Below are 21,573 nucleotides of genomic sequence, written 5' to 3'. Positions count from 1 at the left end.
GTCTCTTGACCTTGAAGGATCTATCTTGTTACTAAAAGTTTTGGTTTATTGCAGACACGTGGGATTCTGTGCTGGAGTAGTGAGTGATGATGGGTCACTAGTGAGCTGAAGAACTATATCTGAGGGAGGTGGAATAAAATCGTAGTAACCCCTATAATTTGTTCTCTTGTAGAAAATTTGATTTCTGGTGCAGCATCTATTGAATTTCCAGACAATTGATGTGAGTTTGTTGGGAGAGTTGGAGTTTTGTTTTTGTGTCTTGAACAAAAATCGACTATTGTCTGCAATGAGGATGACCTAGATGAGTTTCATTTCTTTGCTTGCCAATTCATCTTGTCATTTCTTTCAACCTTTATTATTTACAAAGAAGTTTGTATGATTTGCTAGTTACTTTTTCCTGTGGGGTACGATGTTAGAAGCTCTTTTCTGCATAGAGTTTGTTTGAAGTCCAACAACTTCCAAGAAATAACTTCGCTTGGATATATATTTTTAAAAATTAGGTCATTGCTGCATAAAGTTTGTTTGAAGTTCAATTTCCACTCTATACTTTGCAAAAATAAATTTACTTGGATTTAATTGATAAGTGAAATGCACTAATATTAAGCTCTATTGCAATTCTTGTAATAGGAAAACATAAGAAAAAAAGACATAAAACACAAAATTTTGTATTTTTTTGATACAACAGGTAGTACAAGTGAATTTCTTTAATTTTTTCAGTAGTATAAAAAACATAGGGGAATTTACAAATACGAAAAAAAAATTGAAAGTATTTATGAAAAGGAAAAAAAAAAAAAAATACAATAGGAAAAAAATGTTTTTACTTGCTTTATCTGTTGACAATATGTATAATAGCATAGCAAAAAGATTTAATAGTGAATAATGAAAACACCACTTTTTTGACTTAAGTAATTGATTCATCAACAACTACCTTTGAAATATTATATTTTCATTTTTTTTTTTTTTTTTTTTTTTTTTTAAAGAAGTATCTATTTCAAACTTGAAAAAGTTACTAATGTACAAAATCTTCCAAAAATAATGTGCAATTTCATTTTTTGCAAATAAATTATCATAAAGAAGAGATTTTACATAACAATGATAACTCTATTATAATAAGAACAACCTCTATTATTAGCTGTGACAATCACAAGTGCAGTGGTTGTGACCTTTTTTGTGATACTTTCTACAAGTAAACTAGTCTTTGAGATCAACCTCTCCCTAACTACAAAGATAGACCTTGCTCAAGTAGCCAGCTTATCAAATTTTGTAAAATTGAAGAGTAGTACCATTGATTGTGTCCATGTCTATAGAGACTATAAAACTAGTCTTAGAAACAAGGTAGATGAGTGCATTAAACGGCTTTGTGTGGCACAATTTAAGAATCCAAGTATTTATTGCTTTCACCATGTTTGACATAAGTTCTTCAAAACATGAAATTTTTGCATAATTAAGAGTCCATGTATCAAATAGAATTTCTCTTAAGTACATATGTGCTTTAAGGTGCATCTTATTAATTTCCGCCAAGGCAACTTCATGTGTATCCATTGTCAACGCTCTCTCATCCAAATCTCACCATTGAGCTTTGTCTTGATTTTGTATTGAAATTTTTCTTAATTTGCTAGATGTAAGTTATATGCACCATGTTTAAAAGTTTTGAAGCCACTCTATACTATATCTTCTAATAATATCAAGAAAAAATATATTCATTGTTTTTGATATAATAAAGTTTTTTACTATTATGTTCCAATTTGCAATGTATCTTTTCATGATTGCTAATTGTAGTCATGGTTTTTAAATTCAAAAATGGCATTGCATATGCAACTTGCTCATAAAACTAAGTATAGTTTTTAGAGCTTTTTACTAGTGCAATACCAAAAACAATAAACACAAGCTAAACCTCTCTCTATTGATGCGATTGAAGCCTAAGTAAATACCTTTATAGGTGAATTTTGATTGAACTGCATCAATTGTGTCTATTAGATAATAATATATAGCAACAATCTTTTATGTGGTAAGGCACAAAAATTCCCTACAAAAGCACCCATGGTTGTCTATATTAATTATTGCAAAGCTTCTAAAATTGACAATATGTAGTTAATTAAATAGCCTAACTATTTTTTAAAATCCAAGCTTGTAATCTGCAACAAAGAGATTTTGGTGGACTTCTTGGCTTCTCTAAGGTATAGTATATGAGGTTTTTACTTCCACTTGTGTCTTTGCAAGATTAAAAATGTTATGCAATCAAAAAACTTCGACATCGTACAACAAAAGTGCAAAAACTTTTATAAGAATAAGTCCTTGGAGGAGGAATATTTGCATGAATGTAGAGCAATTCTTATTATACAAAGTAAATGTGATTACATAAAATTACTTATCTTTGCATTGGTTCATAGAGATGTGGAAGTTGCACCTAAGGCCATTGTCTTACATAAATGTGTAGATGACATCTATTTTTTATTGTTCTTAAAATGATAGATAATAAATGTCCTTTGAGAATAGGAATCTAAGAGTGGCAAGAAAAGAAAGTGGTAGAGAATATAAAGGTATTGTAACTGCAATTGTAGTCCTATATAAGGAAAATTATTATCCTATTTGTAACTATTTTGATATTGTATTCCTATTTGAAAATACTTTTAGATTTTTTTTTTATTTGTAAATTCTTCAAAAATACATGATTAAATATTTTAAGATTTTAATTTTTAATTTTTTTAGAAATTATTTCAATATTGACTTCTAAAAAAATAATGAAATTAATTTATAGCTTTTGAAAAGTTTTTTTAATTAACCAAATTTAATTGAATTTAGAAATTTATAAAAACCTTCTTTAATTTACATATTTAGGTGCAAATTTTGTCTAAATTATTGATAATATTTAATATCTTGTACTTACTCATATGGACGTTTTTCTCTTCACTCCTGAATATTTGATCTTACAATTTTTAACTTAAACTCTTCTTTTTTCTTTTTTTATCCCTTTGTAAGGATGTTGGTTAAAGACTCATTGAAAGTTGGATTGAAGCTGGGCCAGTGGCCCGCTCATGGCGAAATTTGAGTGTAAGGCGAGTGAGAGAGACGAGCATCATTGGCTCAATGTGGTACCGACAGGTGTTGAACATTGTCGGTAACGAGTAATTTGGAGAAATTCGAGAAATTTCCTTCAAATCATCGGAGGTGGAGGTGAGGAGCAGAATTACGTGATTTTTCCTTAATCAGTTTGTTCATTCAAACCAGCAACATTTAACACACAATTCCTGGAGCACAAGATGTTGCTTCTCATGGAAGCAGTGTGTTTGAAATGTGGAGATCTTTCGAAGGGTAGGCAGGGAGAAATTCGAAAATTCATGAGGCTGGAGGATTGATGCCAGGCTTGTGGCAGGATCCTGACTTGGAGCTCTTGCACTCGTCTCTACCGATATGTCTGATAAGATGCAGGCATAATCAACACGGTCACCTGGCAAGTATGATAAGCTCGAATCCACAAGTATTCCGAATATTCTCCATCCTCCGTGTTTCGTTGCAGTGAAGCAAAATCGTTACTCTCTTTGTTCCGCGGGAAAATTGCCTTGGATTTTCCGCCCGTGTCTCGCCGTTGTGGTTCAGAATTGTAGACAAAGGGCTGGGTGCGAAACTCACAATTCAGAAGCGCATATCTATGTCTTCCATGATTTACTGGGTGCGTCAATGAGTCTGACGCGTTGAGTCGCACATTAAAGATTGCACTTCAACTATTCCGGGTCGAGCAAGAAAAGGATGAGAACCAAATTACTGCAGCTGAGAGAGCATTTGTCGATGCTTCAGCACTGACAATGCCCCTTCGTCAACACCGAGGGCCGCAGGAACGTATGCTAATCTGACCATCATATCGGTGATATAAATGGTTGGTGTCAACAACTGTAGATCCGAATAGACCTGAAAGCAGCTACTCATCAAGAAAAATAAACTGAATCCGACATGTGCGTTGTTCACTTCACAATGGATGCTCTAGTACACGGTTGATCTTAACATACACGAGTGAATTGGTAGACTGGCATCATAATCACAAATAGACAAACAAAGAAACGAAAGAGTAATCTACAGACACAAAAATAAACAAATGTGATGAAATCATGTGTTTTTTGAAGGAACCGTATAATTGTAGTATTTACATGTTTGAAAGAAAGATAGTTACAGAATAACCATTGATTTGAGTATCCTACTGCGAACACCATCGGAATAGGGGATTCACTTCATGCTAACGATGGGTTCCTCGATAGAAGTTCTTTTCTTCGTCTATACAATAATCTCAGGCACGATGCAGAGTAGATCAGCACGACCACCGGGCAAGGATGACAAGCTCAAGCCCAGAAACGGACAGAGTATTCGCACCGTGCTGCAGCATGTCTCATTGCATACTGCAGTACAGGTAGCTGACCTTGGAAATGGCTGCGTCTATCCCACCCAGATTGTGCGCATTGATCTGCACGAAGTCCCGTTGTACGATGCAGCTCCGGCAGGTGACCTTGGAAAACGCGGCATCCACCCCACCCAATTCGTGCACACAGCGGTACAAAACGTCCCATACGAGGCTGCAGCCCCAGTCGCGCACCTTTGAATGCGCCGTATTCATTATAGTGACCACCGCGTGATGCAAGTTTTATGTTGGGCTGCTTACCGGGCCCCACGATTTGTGCTTCCGATGTAGAAGCCATAGACTGCACAAGGACATCATGAACTGGCGTGTTTGATGCTGATCCCGTTGGCTGCAACTGGCCAAGGGTCGAATCTTGTGGAGCCTGCGGGTGGTTGAATGGCGCCCCGGTACTTGAAACTTGCACAGATTGCACTTGTTGGGGGTGGAATTGTCTGAAGTCCAGAAATCGCTGCAGGATATCCATGACATCTCCGTTCGTCGCCACTGCTTCTACGTCGGAGCCACTGGGATTGAACGCTATCATGACCACTTGGTTACCGCACAGAATACCCAGCTCCTTAGCCTTGTTGATCAAGCCAACCTTCCTCTTCGAATATGTGGTTTGAATCTTCTTAGCAGGCAACAACTCGATGTCGATCTTCTTCCGCCCCATGCTGCGCAACGTCTACAGACAACTTCTCCGCGGATCATGCACCCACAGCAATCCTCCAAGAGAGATTCCGCACCCTGCGATGAGAAGACAGCACAGTTGAGTTTGAGGAAACAATACCCGGTTCAAAAATATCATTGAAGTGCAGCGTGTAACTTTACCAGGGAAATAAAAAATGTGAAGTGATGTTGGATCTGGCGTGAACAAAAGAACTCTGTCTAGGTCTGTGGAATGGCTAGAGTTCAGTAAACAAGGCGTTGATCCATCTGTTATAACTCCACCACAGAAACTAACGCACCCGAAACTAATGCACACTGACTTTGCTGTGCAATCAGAAGCTACACAACAGTTTCAACACCAGGAACTGATTCAACCCACTTCTGATGGGGCAAAGGCCGAATGGACACTGCAGATTCAGTGCATTGAAACATAGAAACTTATGTTGAGGATTAATAGACGGTAGCCATCGCTTTTACTTTTCCCCAACACTTTTTTTTGTCTGCCGGGGCTTTTCCTTTTTCGAGCACATTTACCTTTTCCGACGTGCCATTTAAACTGGGAGAAAAGTTTCTATGTGGGAACTTCATTGAAACTTTAATGTCCTCGGGAGAATTGAATTTTCAAATTGCTACACAATGTTTTTAGTTACCAAAATTTTGTGGTTAAGTTATTGAACCAAATTTAAGAAGTTTATGTGTGGTTATATATATATATATATATATATATTTATAGAGGGATGTTAAATAGACCCCCCTTTGATAAAGAATAAGATAATCATGATGAATGTGGTTGGTTTTTATTGGTTGCAAATCTAACAGTGAAAAAATAAATCCATAAATCATTATTTCTTTTCATGATGGTTAGGATAGATGAATCAATTTAAAACAAAACTTTGGTCTATTTAATATTCCCTTATATTTTATGTATATATATATATATATATATATATATTAGTAGAAATATTAGGCACATCAATCTCTTGCACATCTATCCATTTCCTTATACATCTTTATGTCTTTACATCTTTATGTCTTTATTTTATACCTAAAGTGCTTTTTATTTATATATAGATAAATATTCTAGAGTTTTTGCTGGGTCCTAGTTTACAATCCAAATAAATAAGAAGATAATTTGGAGGTTTCTAAAAATCCTTTGGTATATGCAAACATTAATATTTAATACAATTATTTTTTTGTAAATTTCAGAATGTCCAGAAGTAAATATTGGAAAAATATTCGTAAATGGAAGAATTTAATGCATCAATTATGAAAATAAGAATTTAAGGCATCACCTCAGATTTATTTTACTTGTTAAATATGAGTTTTGTTATAATAAAGATAGGATAGATGCAAAACTTTCAAATATGCATAAATAGCTACTCTACAGCAAATGTGTGAAAAATAATATTCATTATAAACATTGATATAATAACTAACAGATTCATATGCATTTACTTGATGTAATCTTTGTATATTTTTTTGAGTATGTATAAATATCATGTTTGATAAATGTCATGTTTGAGTCACTTTTTAACAATACAATATTGAACTAATAAACACAATTGGAATTATAATACCAAATGTATCTATAAATATCAGTTAATTACTTGTTAGGATAAAAATATTTTGATAAAATAAGTTTTAAAATTAATTATTTTTAGAGGTGTGAGATTTTATTTAATTACAAAATCAATGTTTTATTTTTCAATCTTATTCTTTAAACTAGGTTTGACTTTTGTATTGATAGAGGTATGATTTTGTTGCATATAAAATTTGTAATATTAATTAATAGTATACAAAGACAAATATAGAAAAATTATTAGCTTGCATTTTATTTTTTTCATATATTTTTTTACAAGCAATTGCATTTTTGCACTCAACATCATTTAACAAGATTAGAAAAGAATGCAATGAAAGTTGTTAGACTGATGCATTACATTGTATATATCAAAATATTCTAAAAGTTGATTCATGATTACTTTTTATTATTACAAAAATATTTGAAATTCTAAGTCTTTGTATCACAATAGCAATTGGGAGGCTAGCTTTGTGATGTGTGATTCTTCAAATAAATTACATCCGCACACAGGATTTTCAAATATTTATTACTATTAATATTATGCTAACAGTTTTCAAAACGAACACATAATTCAATTTTATTCTTTATTTGTCTTTTACATTCACTTAACTCCATGCATCGATTCTTCATTTCAGGAATGTACTTTCAATACAATTACACTTCTATACATTCTAAAACTTACAAAAAATTCTGCATTACACATTAATGTTTGCAAACACCGAATGATATTAAAAAGCCCCAAATTATCCTTTTATTTTACTTAGTCCATAAATTAGAACTCAACAAAAAAATTAAAGTATATCCGTATACTCAGAAACTTTTCAAATATGGTTCAACAACTAAACCACAAACATTTGGTAACTTGGAGTAGCAATTTAAGAATTCAACTCTACCGAGAACATTAAAGTTCAAACGACGTAGACGACGCTTATCTCACACCTCAAACGATGCATCGCAAAACGTAAACATTTTCGATAAAGGAAAAGTCCCCTCAGAAGTAAAATGTGTAATGTACAACACCAGTTTCTATATTTCAATGCACTGAATCTGCAGTGTCCATTAGGGCTTTGCCCCATCAGAAGTGGGTTGAATCAGTTCCTGGTGTTGAAACTGTGGTGTAGCTTCCGATTGCACAACAAAGTCAGTGTGCATTAGTTTCGGGTGCGTTAGTTTCTGTGGTGGAGTTGTAACAGATTGATCAACGCCTCGTTTACGAAACTCTAGCGATCGAAATCAAACTCCGGTCATTCCATAGACCAATACGGAGTTTTTTTTGTTCAAACTAAGATCCAACATCATTTCACCACATTCGTTCCAAAATTGCAGTGGGTCATGCTTTGCATGTTACTACTCTGCTAAAATTACACTGTGCACTTCGACGATGCTTTTATGTCGGGTATTGTTACCTCGCACTCAACTGAGCTGTCTTCTCATCGCAGGGCGCGGAATCTGTCTTGGAGGAATGCTGTGGGTGGATGATCCACGGAGTTGTTGTTAGTCGACGGTGCGCAGCATGGGGCGAAATATGATCGTGGTCGAGTTGTTGCCTGATTCAGAGATTCCAGTTGGGTATTCGAGGAGAAAGCATGGTTTAATCAACAAGGCTAAGGAGCTGGGTGTTCTGTGCGGCAACCAAGTGGTCCTGATCGTGTTCAACCCCGATGGTTCCGATGTAGAAGAGGTGGCGACGAACGGGAATGTCATGGATATCTTGCAGAGGTTTGTGGACTTCAGAGAATACCATCTCCAACATGTTCACTCTGTGCAAGTTTCAAGTACCGGGGCGCCTAAGGACCACCCCCAGGCTCCACCCAATTCGACCGTAAACCCGCTCACGGTGCAGCCTACGGGAACTTCGTCGAGCGCACAAGGTTTGAATCCCGCTGTGCGATCCACGGCTTCGACATCGAACACTTAAGTTGTGTGGCGCGGTCCGAGGCCTCACACACAGATTGCGACATTCCCACGCCATATTAGATACTACCGCGGATTCAATGGTCAGCGGCGGAGGGTGCAGCTTGTACCGAGATGTCCTCCAGTTTAATGAGAGTGGGGTGGATGCAACGAATCCCACGACTAGCGACCAGGACTGCTGCCTCGTAAGGGACTCCCTGCAGCGCAATGCACACAATCTGGGTGGGGGATGGATGCAGCGAAAACTAAAGTCAGTAGCCGAGATCGCAACCTGGAGTGGGACATCCTGCAGCCCAATGCGCGTGGGATGGATGCAGCGAAATCCATGAGTAGCAACCGAGACCTATGCCTCGTGTGGGACTCCCTGCAGCGCAATGCGCTGAACTTGGGTGGAGGAATCTCACTGAGGAAGATCTTATGTATTTCGGGGGACTACATTTAATGCCTCAGTCGTAGCAGAACAGTATCCTCTTTCGTTCACATCCTTAAGCTTTGACATTGAGCAAACTTGTTTTAGATGACCTTCGAATATAATATCTTCTTATACAAGGCTTTTAATATCCAGTTGCACGTTTAATTATTTTGGCTTCAATAAACACGCACCAAATTGTTCATAATCATTTTATGGTTTTGATGATTTTGCATGTAATCTAATGAAGATTTCAAGCTTGTGTCTCAAATCAAGAAAGTGCCCCAGACAGAGCACACAGGACGGAGCCAGTCTCGAGATTCAAAGCTTTCATTCCAGACTCGTTAAAATTGTTTTACAAATGGATAGGGTGCAGCTTTAAAGCCACCTGAGTTCCACGTCAACTAGGACGGTAAGCTTGACATTAACTACATGCAGTAATCACTGTCCGTATGAGTACCACAACATCACCACCTGCATTAACGGTTAAGCAACTAACAGAAGGTGTTCTATCAAAAAGATCAGGTGGACCAAGATGTGACTGAATGCTGAAGTACCATTTCAAAGCATTGCTGGAGAAGGGGACATTTGGTCTGTGTAGTACGAGTTGAACCCACCTGCAGTGCACAAGGACAACAATTTCCCCTGGCCAATTTACATTTTATAGAAACCATCAGACTCTGGGTTGATAACATCTGCCACAGAGGGTGTCGTTCTTCTGTGCGACAATGGCTGCCACAATGCTCGTGTTCAGTAATCCTCAAGCACACAAGTTCTGAGGACTACTAATCTCTAGAGCTCAAATTATCATGTATCGTAAAGTTTTCCAACTGGTTGTCTCAGGTATTTACCTATAAAGCACAATCACGAAGTTCGTAGGATGGTATAATATTGTGGCTTCATCCAAGTAAGTTGTGTTTTTATATATGATTTATATATATATATATATATATATATTTATTTAATTCATTTTTACTGTATGGATTGTTTACATGGTATAATCTGAAAATTGCCTTGCTGTGTGTTTTGAAGCAGATAACATGGAATTAGGAGATTTGACAACTTTTTGGCTCAATGAATACAGGGTTTGTTTTAAGCCTCCTCATGGTTCTTGTTTTTTATTCAATGGTGCATCCACGGTACAGTGCACCACAACAACTTCAAGGATGGGGATATTGGGGTTAGCTTTTATTCAAAAGACACCCTTTATTAGTCAATTGAAAAAAAATACTTAAATGATCCAAATGGAAGAGTTGGTGCGGCATTCATCAAATCAAAAAAAAAGTATGAATTGGATCGGGTATGGTTTTCAACCTTTTTATTCCATTTTTGCCATTTTGTAGTTCGACTATTAGTACTAATTAATGACTTGAATTTTAATGCAGGATATGTGGCGCAAAGCCTGTGCAAAGCCACAAGGCTGTGACTCAATTCAAGAGTGTTAGCTGAGAAAATGTGCGGTTTTGAAGTAGTGGACCAAAACAGCCATGACAATAGTCATTCCAACATCGAACGAAAGCATCCAACATTGACAATACATGGATCTAGAATCTTACTTTATAATCAGAATCCCTCTGAATATCATTTTGTGAGTATGCTAAATAATCTGGTCTAACATTAAGCCAAAAGAGGTGATAAAGTTAGAGAGACCAAATTCTAAATCCCGGAAGGACGATGAACATGATTCAAGACTAACTTCAAATTTTAAGTTATCCAATAAAACACCCATATTTACCTTTACGTTAGATATTACAGCCAAAATAATCTTTTATTTAATATCCATAAAGTAACATGAATAAGCCATAACACAAGACATAATCTTTTAATATAAAAGAAGAGTTTTTTATATTATAAAATATTAATTGACATATTTATTATAAATACATAAAATTTTATTATTATTTTATATAATCTATTTTTTACTGCTTACAATTATAGCTCTTTGTTAAGTACTTGAATTTTGTAATTATCTTTCTATCTTTGGATAAAATTCAATTGTAATTAAAAATTAATATATTTCAAATTCTTAATATTTTTTAATCAACAACAAAGAAAAAAATTTACAATAAGAAGAAATGTTTATAAAAATTTAGCTATTAAATTAGCAATGTGTTGTACATATTGGCCACTTATGATATAAGTTGGCTATGTGGTATATATATTGGAGATGTGTCTTTCAAATTCAACACATGTCACATGATCTATAAAACATCATTATATAATTTTTTAATTAGAAAGTAATTATAGAAGCAAGAGTTATGCTTCTTCATTCTTATTAATATCTTTTTTACTTCTAATCTAATTTCAAAAATCTCTAATCTTTTTTATCTTTAGCAATAACTAATCCAATAATTTCTAGATATATATATATATATCTCTGTTAAGTACTTGATTTTTTTTTATTATAATATTATTATATCAAAGCTTCTTGAATTAAAAAATATAGTATTGTAAATGTAGGAGTGAATAAAAAATTTAATGCTTACGATGCATCAACTCAATTTACTACGACCATGAGCAACAGGATTGATTGGAAGTAAAGATGTAAAGATAATTGGAACTAACTTAATATCTACACCAAATCAAATTACTAGTTTTATAGTAAAATATCATTTAATTGCCACCAAAATTAATAGAAAATAAAAGATATTTTTCTTGAAAAGTTTCATAGTATAAGATCAAAGTTTCAAAGATTTATTAATCAAGTTCAATTAGTAATTGAGCTTCAATCTCAAAGTTATCTAATTCTTGAATCAAAAATTAAGTTTATAAGAAGATTGCTTTCAGGTTATACTTTATCATAATTTTTATCTTTTTTTAAATAACATAATTTAATATTAAAAAAATTTGAGGCTTTGTTGGTAAAATTATGTTTTATGTATAAAAAAAATGATATAATATACCTTACAACTAATAAGATTTGTATTTTGAATTGAAGTAATTTTTGACTATTATTATATATTTTATAATTTTAAAATTTTAAAATTAATAAAAAAACAAAATGATATTGTATTTATTAGTTAATTTTTCCATAAATTTCAATATGGTGTAAAAAATTTGATGTTAAGTTTATTTAATCTTTAGACATTGAATCAAGTAATTGATTTTTTTTTGTAAAGAATGACAATTGATTTTTTGAATTTTGATCTAAAAATTTCCCAAGTGTACCTTTACATCATTACAATTCAATAGCAATGCGAACATCTTTTCAATATATAGGCACAAAAGTAAAAGATATGCAAATTAATGCAATATGTTTTAAATCTCTTACTAAGGAAGAAAAATCTTCACATTATTAAGAAGGATTGTGTTTATATTTTAGAAAACCTAAGCATATTGCTAAATATCATATAAAAAAGCAACACAAATATAGAATAAGGAGCATAGTTGTCAATGAAGACAATGTATTAGAAAATGAGTTTGTTTAGTAATAATAGAGATTATGATTGGAATCTTATGCAACATCTAATAAAGGTTTTATTTTTTCTATACAACTATCTTATTATTTTACAATAAATGATTATTGAAGACCTAAAAATTACAAAGTCTTTTTTTTTTGTTAGATTTAGGAGCCTTAAGTTTTTTTTTAGATAAAGACTTTGTTAAAAGATATAGCTATCTATAGTAAAGATAACCAAGCTTATGTATATAGAAGTCATATATAAAAATAAAAATATTATAATAATTTTATTTTATTTAATAAAAAAATAATTATTATATCTATATGTAAAATGTAAAAATTATAAATATAAAAATTATAAATTTATAAATTTATTGACAAGGATTTTAGAATTTAGATTTAGACTTCAAAATTTAGAAATATAAAGTTTATGATTTAGAATTTAGAGATTTAGAATTTAATTTTTAAAAATATAACATCAAGAATTTTAAAAATTTAGGATCTAAATATTAAAAATTTTAAAATTTTAGATAGGTAGATGGAACAAGTTAAGATGTAATATGATCTAACATTTTATAAGTAAAAGGAAAAAATATGCTTTTATTTATTTGTTTCAAAAAAAATCCAAAAAATCCAAAAATTATAATTTATAAATTAACAAAGATAGATGAAGAATCTACATTAATGTTTTTTATTATTACCATGTTGAATTTATTTTTATTAATATAATAAAAATAAAAATCTTTATAATAAAAAATTCAATCATGTATAATTTAAAAATGTATTAAGATATAAAATTAGATGCACTAATTTCTTAAATTTTATTTATTTATTTATTTATTTTTAGTAATTTAGTATCTTTATTTTGTATGATTACTAAAAAATACAAAATAATCATATTTAATATGTCTATAAGAACTTTAAATAAAAATTAATTAAAATTTTATCATATTTATTCTTAATATATACACATATTAAGAATATTAAATCAACCTCAGCAGCCATTAATTCAATCCACCTATCATCAAAATGACTAAAAAATTTATCATTATCTTGTGACAACAATATCCATATGAATACAAAATTAAAAATTAGATTGTTAGGGTATAACATGTCACAATAAAAATCATTAGTAGAGCAATTAGATTAATCATAGATACTTGTTTTACAAAGGATGTTTTACCAAAGATGTTTTATTCATGCTATTTGTTATAACATTGTTGGCAATGGCAGCAACACTTGACGAGATTCAATGCGGTCCAAACATGCATTGTAATGTAGCATACAATACTTGAATCTTCACTTTGAATTGCAACAGCACTACCAAGCTTGTATAGTGCAGTATTGGAATGTGCAAACTCTAAAAGGAGAAAAATATTGTAATATTAAAAACAAGAATTTATATGTTGCAGATGCATTGTGATTTTTCAATAAAAAACTTAGATGGATTAATTATATATTAAATTAATAGGTGATGTATTGATTCACAATCTCACTTGGTTGTATGATCCTCACTACTTGTCTCTGCTTTAAACCATAGTACCACAAAACATGATCATTTTCTTATATCCAAAGAAGCTACAAAAGAAATTCAATGTTTTTTCAAGTTCAAAAGAAATAAAAAGAACTATATATTGAATATAATACAATATATCACATTTTTAATAAGTAAATGGTACTCTCCAAAGGTTGCAATACATGGTTGTCTTAATATGGCCAAATGGTGATTGATTTTTGTATTTTTACCTACAACTAAAGGTAAGAATGAAAGCAAGTATGTATCTAAGTATCCTTTACTATATTATGCTCCAACAAAGTCTTTCCTTTTTTGAGAGTCAATATTTCATATTCATTCAACTAACTAGCTTTCTATTGCCAATTTCTTCAAATGTGCAATTCTTTAGCTATTAACTAAGTACACATGGACAATGTAACTAATGTAAATACTTCCAAAGTAAATCAAGTTTCCATATTAGCATTGAACCAAGCTCTGCATAATATCAGTCCAATAGTATAAATAAAAATTGCATCAAGAGTTTTATATGAATTTGAATAGTACTATAGCATCAAAGCAAGGATTGGTGCCCATGTCTCAAGTAAAGTAATTTGACCATAATATTCTCAATGTAGCCAATATTCACAATGTTTACAACTCAACCAAATTGAAATCTCCTTGATGTTCACTTATTAATCAATATCCACTATATCCATAATCTAGCCAGTTCAATGGGACAAAAATATTTAAAATTTAGTTGGATGAGTAGATAGAATGACAAAAAATTGGAAGCCCTAATTTTCTCTCATTTTACTTCTCTTCTTCACAATAAATCCTAATGTTAGACATAAGGAGGAGTAAGAAAATTACTTCCAAAATCTTCAATATCATACTTCTCTTTTTATTTCTTCCTATCTATCATTAATTGTCTTAGGTTAAAAATCCTTGAAATTTTTAATGACCAAACAATAATGGCCTTATGCATTGGTATAGTAGGTGATACAATTCCTACTAACACAACCAACAAGTATAAGGATGGACTTCAATGATATGTCCAAGTAAGAAGGTTTGTGCAATCTCAATAAGAATGAGACATCATCTTTTGCATAAGTGCATTGGATGATGTTGTTGTATTATGTGTATTCTTGCTTGAGAATGCACCGGGCATCTAACTGTGGAAGGTAAGTAAAAATACAATAACAATTCTATCAAATCTAATAGAGCCTTAAATAAATTACAAATAATTCTTAATAAATACAATCAAACTTTAAATTATTTTTTCAAAAAAGAAGTCAAAAAAGAAATACAAAGAAGTCATGATTTAATTTCAAAAAAAAAAAAAAAAAAAAAAAAAACTTAAATTTTTTTTTAAAAAAATCTTTAAAGAAATAAAAATAATTTGAATATATACTATAAATAGAAAATTTTAGAAACAATAAATAATTCTTTATAAATATTAAAAATAGAAATTTTAATATAACCTTAATTAAAATCTTAATTGAATCTTAACTAAATCCTAGGTCAAATCTTAATTGAAATCCTAATTGAATCTTAATCAAATTCTAAATCAAATTCTAATCAAATCCTAATCAACTTTAAATCAAATCCTAATCCTAATCAAATCTTAGATCAAATCCTAAGTCCTAATCAAATTGTAGACAAATTCTCATCAAATTCAAGATCTTAAATAAACTCTTAACAAATCCTATGGCAAAACAATTAATGATTAAACTACTGATACCAACAACTAATGATTAAAACATTGATATCAACTCAAAATTTCCACACTTCTTAATATCTTAGTTAGAAACAAGTACAAGAAAGATGAAATTGATTTCACTTATTAATTGAGAGAAATATAAGATAATCCAATCAGATGTTGGGTGGCTTCCTACTCCAACCTGAATGCTAAACTTCCAATGCAAGTATCTCTTTCTTGAACCATTGAATTACTCTCAAATTTCATCAAAATGTTGAAAATCAAGTCTAGTATCCATACAAAAAAAAATCACTTTAATCCAATTGACAAATTGCTAAAGATCTTAGAAACACTCACTAACCCTCAAACTCCAATTTTTGAGACCTCAACCTACAAAAACTTTCTTATACTTTAATCTAATTATTTGGTTAACCTCAAAATTTGCATATGCATTCAGAATTAGTAGGATATTACACAATATCTAACAAATAAAAGTTTGTTTAGATGAGCTAAGTAAACAATATCATGAACATATACAATTGTGCAAGTAAAATCAAGTGTAGGTATGTGTTACATACTATATGGTACTATAAGTGGAAATAATCTTTCTTTAGATGGAATTTTGATTTACAATATTAGATTCTTGCAAAGACCACATTTGTGAGTTTAAAGGGTTGTGTTAATAAAATACTTCTTTATTACAACTACTAAATTTAATACTTTTAATCATACAAGATCATTTTTGTGAAACACCTATAATATCCAACTCAAGATATTTAAATTAGACAATTGGCAAGAAGACTATACAAGCAGGATGCTATATGTGCCAAGAAGTCTATATACATGGGATCTGCTTTTAGACCTCAAATTCTTATAGAAGAAGTTTTTGCTCTGATAAGAAAAATTACACAATAATATTTGATCTATGAGTTATCTTTTAGTTTGTTTTTGAATCTATCTATCAAACTTTTGGCTTCAAAGAAAGCTTTTGGATGTAGCCCTATATATATGCATATCTATTTTATTTCATGAAACTAGGCCTTCTTTAGAAGAAAGTTTGTCTTTTTTTTTTGAAATAATTATTTTTGAAATACTACTTATTGTATTGCCAACTATTGCAAACTATATCGACAAATACTATGCTGATTTTTTCTATGTACTGCAAATCAAATAATTATGAAAGAATAAAAATATGATTCTTTATTTTTTAATTTTTATTTCAATCTTTTTAATATTACTTCTTAATTTTTTTTAAAACCATCTCTTTAAAATAGGTCCAATTAAAAATTCTATAAAAATTTATTATTTATAATATATAAGAAAATAAATACATTATATCTTATTTTTTTATCTTGATGTATTTAGACCTATTTTTAAAATATAAAAATAATTTAAAGATGCTTAACAATTTCAATCAATCAAAATATATATAATTTAGGATTTCTTACCTTATTTTTTAAATTTTAAGGTATGTTTTAGAAGGAAGATATTCGATCAATTTTTAATTAATCATTTATTATATATATAAGAATATAATTAAATAAAAAAATATTAAATCAATCTATTTAAATCTTAAATTAATCTACTTTATTTCTATAATATAATCTTTGTGACCACTATTTAATTTGGAAATAGAAAAAATATGTGAACTCAATAGACAATAGCAAAGATTAACCTAAGATTTTTATAAAGGAAGAAGGGATTTAGAATCTCTTTCACCTTGTTTCATAATGGTTCCAATTTTGAAGCATTCTTTAGTACCCTATTCCTACATACATATACTATAGGGCACATCCTCGCCTAATATCAGCTACCCATATTCCATATTGCTTCTTTTCTTATGCAATAGAACTTTGTTATTACACCTTTAGCTTTGCCAAGAAATCAAGGTTGAATCAAATAAATGAATTCATAGGTTTTTTTATTCCCAAATTGGAGAAGTAGTTATAAAAATTGAACCATGACAGTGAGGTGGGTTGATACAAGGTTTCAGTAGCTGAGTTCAAAGACTCCTTCGGATTTGTTGCAATTTTCAGACATCCAGCCTTGTGGGAATTGCAAGGGAGTTTGTCACCTGCCCAGACGCATGAATGCAAGAAGCAGGATAGTCTATAGCTGCCCATTCACCATTGTGAATGGTTCACAAACCATTTGAAGTAAATTTCATTTCGACGACAGTTCGGAGATAGAGATGCGTATCACTGACAGCTCTTCGATTTCACTCTGAAGCATGGAAGAGAAAATGGTTAGAAGTAAAATCACTCGGTGATGAAAGTGTGTCGATGATCATGTTTTACAGATCACCGATTTTGGTTTTAGGCGTCCACTGGGATCAATGGTCCGAGGGCACTCTCAATCTTTGGGTGGAAAATAACTCTCGCCACTTTATGATGGCATTGATGATACAAGGAACCATCATCCACCACAATCATTCGATTTGCTTTGCAAAAGAATAAAGCGATGGCTCATATTATTTTGCCACTGGAATGTACATGTACAATAATTCCTCCGCTGAGGGTCTTAATCGTTGTTCACGATTTCCTGTGAACTGGTTTAATACACGACGTTAACGAGAACCATTTGGAAACGGTTAGATCATGTTGCTAGAGACAGTTTTAAGGAGAGGCGCACAATCCAACTCAGATCGACATCGCGCCTCCAGCTGCGCACGTCAACTGAGTCGGCACCATTAATGGTGATCCGGAACTAGGCGGAGGCATCCGACCAGGGTCGTGGGGATGAGAGCACATCTGCACAGAGACAGAGCAGCAAACGGTAACAGTTCAACCAGAAGCTCAGGTTCAGTGACGTAGGCTACAACTTCAGAGTCACTAGAAAGAACGGAGAAGTCAATCGCATTGATAATACACAAAACATACGAAAGAGAAGGATGAATAGAAGGCTGACCGAAATCCTGATGAGTTCCGGCGCTTGAGAGGAATGGCAAGCTTTGGGCCGCAAGATTTGGCAATATGAGGGACGTCGCCTTCACCAGACCTGGTCGTCCAACAGAAGAGGACCTTCCACGATTGCCAGAACCAGTGAGACTTGAAGCTTGTGCATCGGCTGGGCCAGTCTCGCAAGACGGAGGGTGGTAGAACGACCGTCCTGTTTCAGGATACCGCCCATAGAAGCGGAACGCGATCACGAACCCCAAGTCCGCCAGCTCCCGCAGCGACTTGATCTGAGCCATGTTCAAAACCGCAATCGATACCCAACGCTGGAACAAACTTGCTGCAGTCTGCGGAACAGTGCGGTTCGTTGTTAGCACTGCAGCAATCCGCTCCACCAGACACCGGGACCACCCTCCCACCAGTCGTCAATGTCGGGAAAACTGCAACTCCTCACCGGTCGCAACCAGTGGTCGCATTTATGGAACACCTCAGCGCTCCACGGATCCGGAAACCAGAGGCGCATCTCACAAGGTCACGCTCACGACAACCTTGTAAGACACCAACACCCACCACACATACACACACATACACACACGAACACACGCCCCAAAACACAACCCAGAGGTGGTGGGGGAGGGATGCAGGGCCCTAAAAGCAGGCACCACTGCGCACAGTCAGAGACGCGGAACCACAGCTCGCAAACCAAACTAAGCGTGGCTCACACAATTCTAGACGAAAAACAAAAAGGAAAAAAGGGGAGATCCCTCCTCCTTAACACACTCCCACACGAATTCCACGTTCGGGTCAATCCAACCCAGTCAGTCAGTCGCAAAGGCCACGCCGCACTTTTGGACGCAACTCCTCATCTCTAAACAATATGGATTTTAGTCTACGCACTGCCACTCGCAACCACCGCAGCAACAACAACAACAACTACTACTACTACTACGGCGACGCCGACGCCGACGACGACTACGACGAGGGCGATGGCAAGCTGGGATTGGCGGTGTCGGTGAGACGGTGATTGAACTTGTTCGGCTTTTATTGTTGCAGTTCGTGAGCAAGTTCTTCTGCGCATCCTCTTTTAGCTTATTTGAGTTTATTTTGAAGTCAATGGGATAATTGTATAAATTAAATTTTAAATTTTTTTTCTTAAAATTTATATAATTATTAATCAAATTTATTTTTCGCTGACAAAAAACTCAAAAAAATATCAGAAAATTATAGTAAACGATTAATAAGTTGTCCCATCCAAGTGCTTGATGAAAAAAATTCCTCTGCAAAGTTCCTAGGAAAACGGTTCTTCAACTATGTAATAATAGAAGGTGGTTCAGTCATTCTAATATTAGATCCATTATTGGTTTTCAAATACTTCTTAAACAACCTTGAAGATACAACATCCTTTTCTATTTATGTTTTGATTGAAACAATCACCATATACTTTTTCAAAAGACTGTACTTTCTTATGCAATTTTGTGCAATGAGCAATAGCATGAGTTTTAGGTTTAATATTTTTCCCATAAAGAAGGCTAGAATATGCAGTATTTGTGTGTCTTTTAATTTTAGAAGTACAAGGGTTAGAAGAGTTTGATGCAACTTTTTTTCAAAGCAACCATATTCTTAAATGAATACACAATATTTTTAGAATTAGAACTATGTAATTTTTAAGTGTAAACTTATGTAACTATATATATATATATATATATATATATATATTTAAATGTACAAATATCCTATAATTTTATATTTTCACCTCATTAGTATTTTTTTTATCTAATTAGAAGTATACTACATTAACAAAAAATCAACAGGTTGATCAAATACACCAATAGAACTTTTTTCTCAAAATCAGTCAATTTTTTTATCAATTTGGTCTGTATTGGAGAAAAAGATCTAGCTTGGAGATATTATTAATTATTTATAAAAGTAATACTATAACTTTATTAAGATTAGATGGCAATTTATTTTTTGTTTGTATGGATCACTAATTTAAAAAGAAAACAAAAATGGTGAACTAACATCTTCATTTATAGAATTTCAATATTTTCATTAAACCAAACAGTTGTCATTAGATGTGCACATAAGTTCTAAAGGAAAAGAATTTTTAAAACAAATCATAGTATACTTTGAAACTTATATGCAATCAAGAATTTAAAATAGATTCAACACGTCTTTTGCTTAAACAATATATATATATATATATATATATATATATATATATATATTATAATTCCTTACTGAAAATCATAGTATACTTTAATGATTTTTAATATACAAAATAAAAAAATTACATAATATGTAAAAAAAATAAGAGTATAATATTATTATTATTGATAATGGATCAAACTTGAAGAACAATTCCAATCAAAAAGAAAAGAAGCCAAACAAGCCTTGTCTAAAAAATAACTGCAATCAATAATGTGGTAGATTTTGTAAGAAAAGAGAGTTCTCGAGTTATTACATGTGAAATATTTTTATTGGTGCCACGTTCTGTTTTTTTGTAATTTGGGGGCCAACATTCTATGTCTTCAATCATTAATTGAAATGTTTGAACTCTTCATGGTATTCATTTGAGAGTTAATTAAATTCTAACTTATTCAAGTTGTGAAAATATCTTTTTATTGTTGAGCTCAATTCAGGAACAATATAATCCCAAAATAGTATGATGTTAAAAATTAAGAGGTGTAAACCAAGGCAGAAATAGAAAAATTAGAAACGTGATCAAGATAAGCAGTTAGGTGAATCCAAAATCCATCAAAAAAAAACAAACAAAAAGTTTAGAACAATTCAATTATAAAACTAGAGGATCCGAAGGGTCACGACTTCAAGATCGTCCACCTTAATTTGGAGAGAAACAACCCTCTAAAGACCCATGAAATGGCGATTGTCCAAAGGACACAATTTACAGGGGCACAAGACAATGTCTATGCAGACATGTGTACTAGACAAGCGCCAGGATGTTGCATGCTTGTCACTACTGTCATGGAACATGCACAAGAGGCTCCACTTGTTATATTATCTATCACAATGTGGTTCAACAGAGTCACCGACTCTTCTTTGACGGCAAGGGAAATACGCTTCGTTTTTCATTGACAGATCGTGCCACGACGTAAATGCGATATTAGAT

At 32.5% G+C, this 21,573-nt stretch overlaps 3 protein-coding genes across 4 annotated transcripts; 1 reads left to right on the top strand and 2 right to left on the bottom strand.

Moving 5' to 3' along the window:
• Window positions 1-4,151: 4,151 nt before the first annotated feature.
• Window positions 4,152-5,481, bottom strand: LOC112279772 (uncharacterized). Its single transcript, XM_024514439.3, has 2 exons — window positions 5,219-5,481; window positions 4,152-5,134 (listed from the first exon to the last, which is right to left on the bottom strand). Exon 2 carries the CDS (start codon window positions 5,058-5,060, stop codon window positions 4,332-4,334), a length of 729 nt encoding a protein of 242 aa, XP_024370207.1. The 5' UTR covers window positions 5,061-5,134; window positions 5,219-5,481; the 3' UTR covers window positions 4,152-4,331.
• A 2,453-nt stretch (window positions 5,482-7,934) lies between these two features.
• On the top strand, window positions 7,935-10,967 carry LOC112280510 (MADS-box transcription factor ANR1). The gene is made up of 5 exons (XM_090249277.1): window positions 7,935-9,012; window positions 9,209-9,370; window positions 9,484-9,801; window positions 9,991-10,258; window positions 10,344-10,967. Exon 1 carries the CDS (start codon window positions 8,149-8,151, stop codon window positions 8,551-8,553), a length of 405 nt encoding a protein of 134 aa, XP_090105403.1. The 5' UTR covers window positions 7,935-8,148; the 3' UTR covers window positions 8,554-9,012; window positions 9,209-9,370; window positions 9,484-9,801; window positions 9,991-10,258; window positions 10,344-10,967.
• A 7,021-nt stretch (window positions 10,968-17,988) lies between these two features.
• Window positions 17,989-21,353, bottom strand: LOC112279639 (uncharacterized). Of its 2 annotated transcripts, XM_073532989.2 has the most exons (3): window positions 20,908-21,353; window positions 18,460-18,793; window positions 17,989-18,302 (listed from the first exon to the last, which is right to left on the bottom strand). In XM_073532989.2, exons 1-3 carry the CDS (start codon window positions 20,980-20,982, stop codon window positions 18,259-18,261), a joined length of 453 nt encoding a protein of 150 aa, XP_073389090.1. In that variant the 5' UTR covers window positions 20,983-21,353; the 3' UTR covers window positions 17,989-18,258. The 2 variants fall into 2 exon arrangements, with proteins under 2 accessions (XP_073389090.1, XP_024370041.1); XM_024514273.3 differs by lacking the exon at window positions 20,908-21,353 and having other exon boundaries at window positions 18,460-19,588.
• Window positions 21,354-21,573: the final 220 nt, after the last annotated feature.

Source organism: Physcomitrium patens, chromosome 3, assembly GCF_059467195.1.
Source record: "Physcomitrium patens ecotype Gransden chromosome 3, ASM5946719v1, whole genome shotgun sequence".
In the NCBI taxonomy this organism is placed as follows: domain Eukaryota; kingdom Viridiplantae; phylum Streptophyta; class Bryopsida; order Funariales; family Funariaceae; genus Physcomitrium; species Physcomitrium patens.
The sequence above is the reverse complement of the archived record's forward strand: the minus strand, read 5'-3'. Positions and strand labels throughout refer to the sequence as shown.